The sequence below is a fragment of the Ranitomeya variabilis genome, chromosome 1, assembly GCF_051348905.1.
Source record: "Ranitomeya variabilis isolate aRanVar5 chromosome 1, aRanVar5.hap1, whole genome shotgun sequence".
NCBI classification, from domain to species: domain Eukaryota; kingdom Metazoa; phylum Chordata; class Amphibia; order Anura; family Dendrobatidae; genus Ranitomeya; species Ranitomeya variabilis.
Window position 1 is genome coordinate 220,832,606 of NC_135232.1, and position 13,667 is coordinate 220,846,272.

General features: G+C 46.1%; 1 protein-coding gene across 3 annotated transcripts in view; it reads right to left on the reverse strand.

Moving 5' to 3' along the window:
- The window catches only part of ATP2A2 (ATPase sarcoplasmic/endoplasmic reticulum Ca2+ transporting 2), a 45,171-nt gene extending 32,363 nt beyond the window's left edge, over positions 1-12,808 (reverse strand). Inside the window, exons 1-4 of one of the 3 annotated variants that reach the window (XR_013222549.1) lie at positions 12,217-12,749; positions 9,913-9,930; positions 9,748-9,830; positions 2,069-2,173 (exon numbers count right to left, since the gene is read on the reverse strand). Coding sequence is in view for 2 of the 3 variants with exons in the window: in XM_077292895.1 (XP_077149010.1) it covers positions 2,069-2,173; positions 9,748-9,830; positions 9,913-9,930; positions 12,217-12,334 (324 nt within the window). In the remaining variant the exon portion in view is untranslated. Of the gene's footprint in view, positions 1-2,068; positions 2,174-9,747; positions 9,831-9,912; positions 9,931-12,216 lie in introns of all 3 variants that reach the window. The other 2 variants (XM_077292895.1, XM_077292887.1) reach the window with 2 other exon arrangements.
- Positions 12,809-13,667: the final 859 nt, after the last annotated feature.

A 13,667-nucleotide genomic window follows, 5' to 3' on the forward strand; every position in this document is an offset into this window, starting at 1 on the left:
ATGATTGCAGCAAATAATGGGAATCCACTAGTGATCAGCGAACATGCTTGAATAAGGTGTTATCTGAGCATGCTCGGGTGCTAACCGAGTAACTTCAGTGTGCTCAAAAAATGTTTGAGTCCAAAACGCCTGCTCGACAGCTGCAACACAAGCAGGCATTGCCTAACAGGCTGGCAATCCATAAGCGTGTTGCGGCTGCCAAACAGAAGTGAGACATGAATGCGCACGGACTCGAACAGATTTTCTGCGAACACCGAAGTCACTCTTACCACCCAAGCATGCTCAGATAACACCTTATCTAAGCCCGTTCGTTCATCACTAGAATCAACATTTTAAAGTGAAATGAATAGGGCGCATGCACACGTTGCAGATGTAAATACATTGCATAATAAATCCGCAGGTCAAATTGACCAGCACAGCAAGTACGAAACTGGTGGCATGTCAATTTATGCTGCAGATTTCCACAACCAGATCCACACAGTTCTCAGCTGAAACCAATAACCCATATTCATGTACACTAGGAAGCAAAGAAGAAACATTACACTGCATAAAGAAAGGAAGACTAGAGATCAGGAAAAACATTAAGTCAAAAAGGACAGTAAGGAACCTTTACTTTGCTGCCTACATCTAAAAATGTGACCCAACCTTTGAATTCGGTGCAACTCTAAAGCCCTTTAATTTTACAAGAACGTATATTTTGCTTGGTTATAAGGGCCAATTACATTGTTATCTAACACTGTTAAACTACTATCTGCCAAATGTTCAGAATTTTCCAAAGTGTATGGGCACCTGAAGAACGGTTGTCCAACTTTGTGGACAATTTTTTTTTTTTTTGTTTAAACTTATTTGCAAGTTTCTTTTCAGGCAATAGACAAAAGCAACATTTAACGTACAAAAGTGAAGAGAAAAAAATATATATTGCAACAAAAGTCAGGGAAGATAAACCTACTACTTAAAGCAGGACAGCATAAGGGAGCATCATCGCTACATTATGGTATGATTGAATGTAAGAAAAAGGAGTCAGATTATGAATAATTAACTGTACGGCCGTTCACAACTCATGTGGTTTTCTTTCGAAAAGGAAGTCCTTCAATTAAAAATCTATACAAATGGCAATTCCTTGTTTGTAACCACACTCCAACCTTCATTAAGAGATGCTCAAACACAGACTGTCTGCCTCCCTTCAGTATGAAAGATGACAAGCTTAAAGGGTTATCCCCACTTAAATAATGGCAAATGTCTGGGATAGGTCACGATTTTATGATCAAGGGGTGAGGGGGGGGTGCTGGAGTCCCAACCTCTGCGAGCCCCACCAATCCATAGGAGGTTCTTCCAAGAACTGCGCTCTTGGCCACTGGCTGTGCAAGATTAGTGATGGGGACTTAGCAATGTGTCAGCATGGTTACCCATTCATTCTCAGATCAGTCGGAGGTTCCACCAAAAAAGTGACAGCTTATCCCAGCCATTTGCCACCATTATAACTAGATACCCTGAGGAAAGTCTCAGCCCTAACTCATACTCTAGGTTATGGTGAATATGCCATTAAAAATTTATTATGGGAGAGTTTTATAACTGCCTGTACTTCAATGTCTGAACACAGGCAATCCCAAAAAGAAGAGTCAGGTGGGATAATACTTTTTATGCTACATTGTAGTTCTGCCCTATTCACTTAAATGGGGATAAGATGTGATACCAGACAAACCCCATAGATAATCGGTCACAGCTTCTGGGAAGAAAAACAAGAAACAATCCTTTATGTAATTCCACATAGTATACAAAAAAAAAAATATATATATATTGTACACGACATCAGGGGACACATATGTTGGCAGATTGCAAAACTAAAACTTGTGCAACAGGAAACTGCGGCCCATGCCCAAAAACAACAGTAGTTTTCCTGGATGATTAATTAAGACAAATCTTTAGCTGTATAGCTCACACTTCTCATGAAAGGGGCAGAACACCAACACTGGAGGAAGGATCATTTTATTATTTCACAGCTGTCTGAGATAGGACCGGGAGACACAGGGTGACTGATGTCCGTGCCATACCGCAGATATTTACTTACCTGCCACACACCCACAATGGCATTTGCTACTAATATAAGTAAAATTACAAAAGGCTCTACAAAGGCTGTGATTGTTTCTTCACCTTCCTCGAACCATGCCAATACCTGAAATAAAGAAGGAAATAAATTAACAAAAACAATGCCAAGACCTGCGTGCCCTCATGTGGAATCTGCTGGCATTTCCCACATTACCATGCACTCACAATAGACACACTTGAGTGGTGCCCGCTTTGACTACTGCATGAGGCCTTCGGCACAACTAAACTCCAAGACAAACGTGGGAGGAAATACGGTAATTATTAGGCCAGGGCTTGTCAATAAATGATTAGTGTTTCCCTGCAATCTGTCTGCCCTTCTGTTAGAGACAGCTGCATAGGGCTCCAAATTCCCAAAGTGAAGCGTCCCAAATATTAGGAGTCCTAACAAACTAGGAATGTGAGCGTTTTGTTTAGCCAAGATCATAACAAGAATCCACACAAGTATATACTAACTGTGCTTACCACAATACAATGGCCAGCCACCTAGGGCCAGGGTGAGGGTGAGTGTCCCCCTTGGGCTCCCATTATACAAGCACATGCAAGAACTAGCATTAATACATTACAAACCATCCTAGAGAGGAATACAAGGTTTAAGGTCAATACATAACAAGGATATGATAAACATATCACATACAACTCTTCCTCCAATTAGGTTTCCCATGTCCAAAAACCTAAAGTTCCCACCGCTCAGCGAGTCCGCTACAGATTCCCAAAGGGGAAAAACAAACAGTGGAAACAGTATTCCCCACTGGTACTGCTCCAGGACAATAAGCCATGGAAAAAGGAGCACCCACCGGCCAGGATAAGAAGACAGGGACAGCTTTTTGTCTCACAAAAACAATGCCTCACTAGTATCTAGGATGTGTCAGGTATTGCAGTCCAGCCCTACTCACTTACATGGGCAATGACTTGTAATATCAGACACTTATTTTTTTTTTTTTTAAGAGAAAAGTTACCACTGGGAAGTCATTTCACCAAAGAAAAATCTTTAAATAAAATATAACCTTTATTAATTATGTACTAAAAAGGACCCTTTAAAATAAGGGACATTAAAAAGGTACAGACAGTACATGTATAAAAGGTTAACAAAAATTATAGTGTCAGAAAGGTGCTCTGCCCCTTCTGACTATACCTGATTAAGCACCATCCTGGCTGCGGAGGTTGGTGCCCTAGAAAAGAAATCGAGAAATGACCCCAACCCCCCCCCCCCCCCTTCCCGCACGCTCTTTCGGTATATACCCTTTTTTTATTGTATTTGTGAGCCCAATGGAATTTCATCCAGAAAAAAAAAAAACAGAAAACAAAACAAAAATACCCACAATATTCCCCCCCAATCAAGAGCTGCCATTGCAATGGTCTCTGACTGTTATCACTTTTATAGTCGGGCAGCGCAGGCGTGCAGGGCGGATTGCAGGTATAACCATCACATACTTTAGCAGGATGGCATCCCACCGGTAACTTCTAACAAAATGATTGGCAAGATCTACCCCCAGCTCCCATCTATGAAGTTACTTCCCGACTGTCCAGAAGGTGCATTTTCACATATCAGAACCTACAAGAACCACAGTCAGGATTTGCCTGTAGTCTTCCCCAGGGATACTGGTATAAGCAGGCATCACGACATACATACACCCCCCCCCATTCCTGCAGCCCTCAGTGCTGGGGGGTATGTAAGGCAGATTATGGCAACACATTCATGGAATATAAATGCTCATCATACTAGTGAGTTTTTCCTCCCACATTTCAAAAAGAGAACTATATAGTTCATCATCTGCTGAAATGTGTGTGCATGCATTGAGCTCAAATAAGAAATATGTAATCTCCACTGAAAGCTGGATGGTTACCGAGGAATATAACAGATTTTATGGAGACGATAGATCACGTCATAGATGCACTACAGATTTAGACAGCAGAATTCCCAATTCTGAGAGCTGCCATCACGTTCCCATCTACTCCCAGCGAGATGCTGCTGGATCCCCTTGGTACTACAGATGCAAGAAAAGCGGAAAAAACCCTACAGAAATCACCATGCCCTTCAGTCCACAACCACACAAGGCGAACATTTACTGGACTCCTATGAATATATACATAATACTACTTCTCCACTGGGGTCATACATCATTTTTACAGACAACTGGATTATGAAGAAGAACAAGTCCACAATAAACAGACGCTACTTTACCCCTTCTATGCCAATACCTAGAGAAAGAACATGATGCTGCTTGTGGCCAAGAGCTGGGTTTTAGATGCCAAAGGAGGTAATGTTTTATTATATGCAATAATCTAGGATATGCATTACAGTATACACCTGAATGTAGACCCACAGCAACTTTAATTCAAGACTATTTCCCTTCATGACAGTATAATATTTTATGATTCAAGTTATTATTATTATTATTATTATTTATTGTTATAGCGCCATTTATTCCATGGCGCTTTACATGTGAGGAGGGGTATACATAATAAAAACAAGTACAATAATCTTAAACAATACAAGTCATAACTGGTACAGGAGGAGTGAGGACCCTGCCCGCGAAGGCTCACAATCTACAAGTTACATCCGAGCCTCATTGTAACATGCAACTGGGCAGTTAAAACTAGCCTCCGCATTTACAAAGCCACCCCTGCAACGGCCAGCAGCTTTCTAGCCTTGGTATTTCTCCTTAAAGGGAACCTGTCACCCCCAAACTCGAAGATGAGCTAAGCCCACCAGCATCAGGGGCTTATCTACAGCATTCTGTAATGCTGTAGATAAGCCCCCGATGTATCCTGAAAGATGAGAAAAGAGGTTAGATTATACTCACCCAGAATTCCCGCTGAGGTCCGGTCCAATGGGTGTCGCAGTCCGGGGCCTCCTAACTTTATAGGATGACGTCCTCTTCTTGTCTTCACGCTGCGGCTCCGGCACAGGCGTACTTTGCCCTGTTGAGCGCAAAGTACTGCAGTGCGCAGGGCCTCTCTAACCTTTCCCTCAACAGGGCAGACAAAGTACACCTGCACCAGAGCCACGGCAGGAAGACAAGAAGAGGACGTCATCCTAAGAAGATGGGAGGCCCCAGACTGGACCGTGACGCCCATCGGATCAGACCGCAGCGGACCGCCCCTGGGTGAGTATAATATAACCTGTTTTTCTCATCTTTTAGGATACATTGGGGGCTTATCTACAGCATTACAGAATGCTGTAGATAAGCCCCTGATGCCGGTGAGGTTAGCTCATCTTCGATTTTGGGGGTGACAGGTTCCCTTTAAGGGCTGAAGAGTAAATTATATTCTATCACGACTACTATGTATAGCGGAAACAGAACCAGACAGTGACTATACAGCCGAGACAAACCATATCCTACATTCCAACGACCCATGAAATATGGAACAAACGAACTGTTCAAACTCAGATTAGAGCAATTGTGCAATTCGTTAAGCCAAGTGCTTGAATAAAAACTTTTCCAATGCAGGTGCCAACTATCATGCTATGGCAGTACCATTATTAATGGCTTACATTACAAGGTACCAGTAGAGGCCTCTGCCCAGTGTGCCCGCGCTGCTCTGACTACAATATTGTTCGCTCTGTCAGTGCAGCCTGCAGATCGTTATGTGGGGGTGAAATGCAAGTATTGATGATTGCAGCACAGTAACTATACCCCAGATTCCAAAAACTCCCTCGTTAAAGAGGTTTCCAGTAAATATTTTATACTTGACCTATTCTTAAGCTGGCTATATACAATGATAGCTGACCACCAAGAACGCATTCGGCATTCAGTCATTACTCCCGACTTCCCAATAATGATCACCATGGCTAAGGCTTCTTTGACACTTCCGTCGTTCAGGGTGAGTCATAATGCAGTGAAGTGACGTATCTGCGGATGTGGTGAAAATAGTGGAAAACGTGTGCAACGCATCCAGTGTTACGATGGATGCGTCAAAGGAGTTTCCTGTATAAAAAAATCCTTCCGGGCATGCTCAGAATGAAAAAACGGGATACGTCACTGGATTCCTGTGTTTGACAGTCAGCGACGGATCCTGCGTCCATAGGTTTCCATTATAGCCAACAACGGACAGCGCTGGATCGGTCGCTGACCGATTTTCCGACGTGCAGAAAAAACGTTCCTCTGAATGTTTTCTCCGCACGACGGACTGCTATTTTCCGACGGATCCAGTGCACAACGGATGAAACGGATAGCCATCCGTCACAATCCGTCGCTAATACAAGTCTATGGGAAAAAACAGGATCCTGCAGAAAAATTTGCAGGATCCTGTTTTGTCAAAACTCGACGGGAGGAAAAAGACGGAAGTGTGAAAGAGGCCTAACCAGACAATGTCTACGAAGAGTCAGGAGGCCCCCACATGCATTAGTCTGTCGGCTCATCACAGATATTGGAGAATTTGGATAACTTTAGTCGATATGGCTAAATGTACACACTGAGCAGAACAGCAAAGCTCCGCTCAATGTGCAACAGCCCAGCCACTGCCTTTATTGACCAATTCTCCACCTGGCTTCTTCACTTTCTCTCTGCTGACATTCCATCACCATGGGTGATTTCAACATCCCCACTGATACCCTTCATTCAACAGCCTCCAAACTTCTGTCCCTTACTTCATCTTTTGGACTTACTCAGTGGTCCTCCGCAGCCACCTACACAGGCGGACATACACTAGACCTGGTCTTCACCTGGCTCTGCTCTCTAACTTTACCACCTCCCCTCTCCCTCTATCCGACCACCATCTGCTCACCATCTCATCCCTGTCCTCCTCACCGGTCACCCATGTCCAGCAACACGCGCACCCCTGCAGAAACCTTGCACACCTAGACACCCACACACTCTCTGACTATCCTACCACTGGCATCCGTATCCTCACTCCACGACACAGACAGTGCCCACTGCTTTCTACAATGCCCCTCTCGTTCATGGCAGAGTGCGACGTATCAATAGACAACCCTAGCACAATACCACTGAAAAGCTCCGGCAACTGTCCAGGGTTGCAGAGCGGTATTGGAAGAAAACACATTCGCAAGATGACTTCACTGCATTCAAACAGGCAACACTCGCTTTTAAATCTGCTCTCACCTTTGCTAAACAGGCCTACTTCACAACCCTCGTATCTTCCCTATCCTACAACCCCAAACAGTTATTCAAAACCTTTAACTCTCTCCTCCGCCCACCACTGCCCCCTCCAACCTCCCTCATCTCTACTGAGGACTTTGCCACACACTTTAAAAATAAGATCGACCGAACAAGGCAAGTCTTCATTGTTCAACCATCACAACCCCTTGGTATAAAAGACCAATGCCCAAACCCCATAACCTCCCTATCCAACATCACTGAAGGGGGCTTAACTGTCTCGTCTCCAAATCGCACCTCACCACCTGTGCGCTTGAGCCCATCCCACATCCTCCCCAACCTCACCACCACACTTATCCCATCCCTAACCCACTTCTTCAACCTTTCACTAACTTCTGGTACCTTCCCTTCTGCTTTCAAACATGCCACAATCACGCCTATCAATAAAAAGCCAACTCTCGATCCAACAGCTATGTCCAGCTATCGCCCAATATCGCTGCTCCCAAACTCCTGGAGCAGCACTTCCATGCTGAACTTTCCTCCCACCTCTCATCTAACTTGCTCTTTGACTATCTACAATCTGGTTTCCGTCCCCATCACTCAACTGAGACAGCCCTGACCAAAATCACTAACGACCTACTTACAGCCAAAGCTAACAGACAATACTCTATACTCCTCCTTCTAGACCTGTCCTCTGCTTTCGACACAGTTGACCACTGCCTCCTACTACAGATCCTCTCCTCCTTTGGCATCAAACACCTCGCCCTATCCTGGATCGCCTCGTACCTTTCCAACTGCACATTCCGAGTCTCCCACTCCCACACTACCTCCTCATCCCACCCTCTATCTGTTGGAGTCCCCCAAGGCTCTGTTCTAGGACCCCTACTCTTCTCAATCTATACACTTAGCCTGGGACAACTCAAAGTCTCATGGATTCCTGTACCACCTTTATGCTGATGACACTCAGATCTACCTTTCTGGCCCAGAGGTCACCTCTCTGCTGTCCAGAATCCCGGAATGTCTATCAGCCATATCCTCCTTCTCCTCTCGCTTCCTCAAACTCAATGTGGACAAATCTGAACTCATTATCTTTCCTCCATCTCATAGATCTTCCTTACCTGACCTATCTATCACAACTAACGACATCACACTTTCCCCTGTACCGGAAGTCTGCTGCCTCGGAGTAACCCTTGACTCTGCCCTGTCCTTCAAACCGCACATCCAAACTCTTTCCACCTCCTGTCGCCTCCAGCTCAAAAATATCTCCAGAATCCGTCCTTCCCTCAGCCGTCAATCTACTAAAATGCTTGTGCATGCCCTCATCATCTCCCGCCTTGACTACTGCAACATCCTTTTCTGTGGCCTCCCTGCTAACACCCGTGCACCTCTCCAGTCCATCCTTAACTCTGTTGCCCGACTAATTCATCTCTATACTCGCTACTCCCCCGCTTCCCCCCTCTGCAAATCTCTTCACTGGCTCCCATTCCCTCAGGGTATCCAGTTCAAATTACTAATACTGACCTACAAAGCCATCCATAACCTGTTTCCTCCATATATCTCTGAACTAATCGCCCGATATCTTCCCTCACGTAATCTCCGGTCCTCCCAAGACCTCCTTCGCTCCTCCACACTTATTCGCTCCTCACCCAACCGCCTCCAAGACTTCTCCCGAATATCCCAATCCCCTGGAATTATTTGCCCCAACACATCCGACTATCAACCACATTCGGATCCTTCAGACGGAACCTGAAAACCCACCTCTTCAGGAAACCTACAGCCTGCACTGACCCTGCTGCCTCCTCACACTACCGAAGCTACCGCCTCACCAACACCGGAGCTCCTGCAACCCTCAACCTATTGTCTCCATCCCCACCATCCTGTATAATGTAAGCCCGCAAAGGGCAGGGTCCTCACCCCTCTGTATCAGTCTGTCATTGTTAGTTTGCTTACTGTAAGTGATATCTGTAATTAGAATGTAACCCCTTCTCATGTACAGCACCATGGAATCAATGGTGCTATATAAATAAATAATAACAGCCAATGCGGAGTAGCCGCTTAAATAGATGATAACAATTCTCCGTTGTTGAAATCCCACCGAACTAACAATGTTCACTGGTCCCAATGAGAGAAGTTATCAATATCCTATAACTGGAAAATCCCTTTAAAAAAGGTAAGATGCTAAATTTTGTAAAAAAAAAAAAATCATTGAGAAATATTATTCAACGATTGTCTTTTCACTAGTAGCCATTAGAGAACAAAAAAAAAAAAACAAAAAAAAAAAACACACTTACTACATGCTGGAAAGGAGAGCGAACTGCAACTAGCTGTCATTCATTCCCCATACCAACTATCTAGTCTTGGGGCACTATAGGCATTTCAGGATGGAAAAAGGCCAGGTAGAATTATTTAACAGGATTAAAGACAGAAGGTGCCAAAAATTCCCCCATGACCACCAGTCTCTCTGACATAACTCCATATATATCTCAATTCTATGAGCAGCTCCCAGCACTTGTAGATTATCGCTTACTCAATCTGCATTTACAAGACTTTTAAAAAAACAGGTTTAACTTCTCCAAATACTTACAAAAGATATACAGGCAGCAAGTAACAAGATTCTAACTAGTAAGTCTTCAAACTGCTCAAGCACCAATTCCCATAGTGTTTTCCCTAAGGAAAGAGAAAGAAACACTTGACACATGGACTGGAACAACGTAGGGGGATCTCACCATTCAGAAAAGGCGGCACGTACCTTCTTCTGCAGGTAATTCTGATGAGGCCGATGACCCGGGAGCACGTGTGGAGGAGCAGGAGTGAAAAAAAGGAAATCATTAGTATCCAATGTTTATCTAAAACAAGACAGTTTAGTAAACAATCCAAGAAAGACAACACTTGCTATGGGGACAGTCTGACCATCCAAGACATTATTCACCTTCCTCAGAGGGCTGCAAGCAGCCAAAAGCTCTCATACATAACCCAGTATCAACATTATTACACTGAGTGGACTCAATCTAATACTTAGACTTGTTTCCACCTATCCGGCTGTCCCCTCTTATGGGCTATTCACATCACCATGCACATCAGATCCAAAATGGCAGCACAGTGCATTGTTCTATCCGGTTCCATGTATTTGCAGAAGAGGGTGAAAGAGGCTACTTGCAGGTGATACATAATCCCAGGCCTTAGTCCATAGCTGGTACTATACCCACCCCAGGAGCAGTAACCATATGGATAGCCTAGTAATACTTCCTGTTTCATGGTACAACTCCGTTGGCAGCCACATTTAGGCTTGGATTCTACTGATGGCTACTAGCCTTAACCTAGAGCCATCAACTTCAGCCAACCATCTAAGGTGATGGGAAAGTTCTGACATTGGTACAATGGCAGATGTCTGTGGGAAGGCGACCAGGCATGCTGGATTTCAATATGCCTGGTCCTTTTGTTCTCAGGATTAGAGTTGTCTGGCAGCAGCTAATTCACCTAGATTATATGAATAAGGGGGGCTCTGTGTCTGCAGTCAGCTTCATCGGCCCCCGATATCTATTGTTACCTTAAATATCAATGGTTAAAATAGATACTATGGATCTGCCATCAAACGTACAGAAATTCAGAGTGGAAAAATAAATGGAACCTACAGCAAAACCCAAAACGGTCTTTTAGATGGATGGTCCCTAAAAGAAGACAATATATGCTGGATATAGGAGGACTGACGACTGAAGTCTAGATCAGGGGACATATAATGTAACCAGCACACAAGATACCGCAATCATAGGGTCAATCAGAAATAATGTAACCACCACCTATACCGCAATCCCAGGGCCAATAAGAAATAACGTAATCACCACCTATACCGCAATCCCAGGGCCAATAAGAAATAACGTAACCAACTATACCGCAATCATAGGGCCAATAATCATAAATAACGTAACCACCACCTATACCGCAATCACAGGGCCAATAAGAAATAACGTAACCACCACCTATACCGCAACCATTGGGCCAATAATCAGAAATAACGTAACCACCACCTATACAGCAATCACAGGCCAATAATCAGAAATAACCACCACCTATACCGCAACCACAGGGCCAATAAGAAATAAAGTAACCACCACCTATACCGCAATCACAGGGCCAATAAGAAATAACGTAACCACCACCCATACCGCAACCATAGGGCCAATAATCATAAATAACGTAACCACCACCCATACCGCAACCATAGGGCCAATAATCATAAATAACGTAACCACCACCTATACCGCAACCATAGGGCCAATAAGAAATAACGTAACCACCACCTATACCGCAACCATAGGGCCAATAAGAAATAATGTAACCACCACCTATACAGCAATCACAGGGCCAATAATCAGAAATAACGTAACCACCACCTATACAGCAATCACAGGGCCAATAATCAGAAATAACGTAACCACCACCTATACAGCAATCACAGGGCCAATAATCAGAAATAACGTAACCACCACCTATACAGCAATCACAGGGCCAATAATCAGAAATAACGTAACCAACACCTATACCGTAATCATAGGGCCAATAATCAGAAATAACGTAACCACCACCTATACCGTAATCATAGGGCCAATAATCAGAAATAACCACCACCACCTATACCGCAATCCCAGGGCCAATAAGAAATAACGTAACCACCACCTATACCGTAATCATAGGGCCAATAAGAAATAACGTAACCACCTATACCGCAACCATAGGGCCAATAATCAGAAATAATGTAACCACCTATACCGCAACCATAGGGCCAATAATAAGTAATACTGTTATACACTGCAAACACTGGGGCAATAATCCTATAGACATAATACACCACAACCGTCTCGCCCGCACCGGCCGCCTCTCTCGCCTCCCGGGCACACACCGGCAGGTGTCCGGGGGGCGGAGGGACCGGCAGGTGTCCGGGGGGCGGAGGGACCGGCAGGGAGCAGGCACGAGGCTGCAGCCATGTTCCGTGTGATGCCGGCAGGGCTAGGCCCGGCCAGGAAGTGCCCACATGATGGCAGCCCCGGGCACGTACCGTTGGGCCCCCACCGCTCCTTCTGCTTCTTGACCTGCTCCAGGCCCAGCCCCGTGCTCTCGTTCACGTTGCAGTGCGCCAGCACCTCCTCCACCGTCTTGGTGTGTGCGTTCTCCATGGTTGTCCCGTTGTCTTGTTCTCTGGGCCGGCGGTGTTCACATACGAGCCCCCCCGCCTCGGGCACGGAGTCTGGGCTCGGGTCACTTCCGGTCGTTCCCAGCTGCCGTTTGATGTTACGACTGCTTCTCACAGAGCGACCGGAGGATTCCTGCCGCGCTGATATCGGGGGTTACCGGACCAGGACGGGCCGGGGAGTGTCTGTAGTAACGTCCCGGGCAGCGGCGGTTCCCCTAGTGTTTGTCCCGGAGCTGCGGCCTCCCTTTATGGTGTCTCCCTTCGGTGTGCTCGGCCTGAGCGCTCCGTGCTGCCGCCGCTACTAGTGGCTCTGCCGAACAGCCGCTATAGCATTTTATTCCGAGGCTGCTCCGGGCTCACGAACGCTGCATGTGGACGACTCTGATTGGTCGAGGCTCGCGTCATCAAGCCACGCCCTTAGCATTCAGCAGGATCCCGGATCATGATGACGTAGCACGAAGTGTCCCGGTGGGGGAGCGCGACCTGCATCGGCCGAGGTTGTGGGGGCGGGGCCTGGCGTCATCCAGCGCTCGCCATCCTCCAGGAGGACAGTGTCTGCCCGCCGTCATGTGTGCACGGTCACTGTGTACTATTGTGCCCGCACCGGGAACCGTGCGCCCCAATAATGTCCCATTAGGACCAATAATACCGCTGTGCAGAGCCCTACTGTGCGGACCAGAGGGTGAGTGACGGGGAGTCTGCCGCCACAGAATCGGAGAGCTTCCTAGTGTAGAGACAGAGCCCCTGATTCCAGGGATGTGTCTCCTCTGGCTGCTTAGTGTAGCATCACTAGAGGACCAGTACACCTGCCGCCAGGTATCCGCCAGATCTTACCCCTGAGCTGTGTGCAGCCCACCCTCACCACTGATTGGCAGCTTTCTGCCTATGCACAGTGTACACAGCAGAGTACTGGTAGATAAAACAGTGATTGTACCAAAACTGCAGTAAGTGACAGTCACTGGAATCAGGGTCTCTTCCCCTTCATCATGCTGTTCCCAGATAGGGTAGCAGAAACCTGGTGACAGATTCCAAACGTGACGTTTTCCTGGGGGATAACTTGGAGCCTTTGGGCCCAATGTCAGATCTCCAACAAGGCCCCAAATATCCGAGGCTTATTATTGGCCTGGTCTTATTTGGGGCTGAGGACCGTCCTGTACGCTGAGGACTGCACATACAACACCGATGTCTCTACCTTAATCCCCCCGCCATGGTAGAAGGAAGCGCAGTAACCCTTTATTCTCCGCTCTTCTGCAGCTCTGCCGAAGAGACCTTTGTACTCAGCAATGTTCTTCCTGGAGGGACGCGGAGCGCTGCCT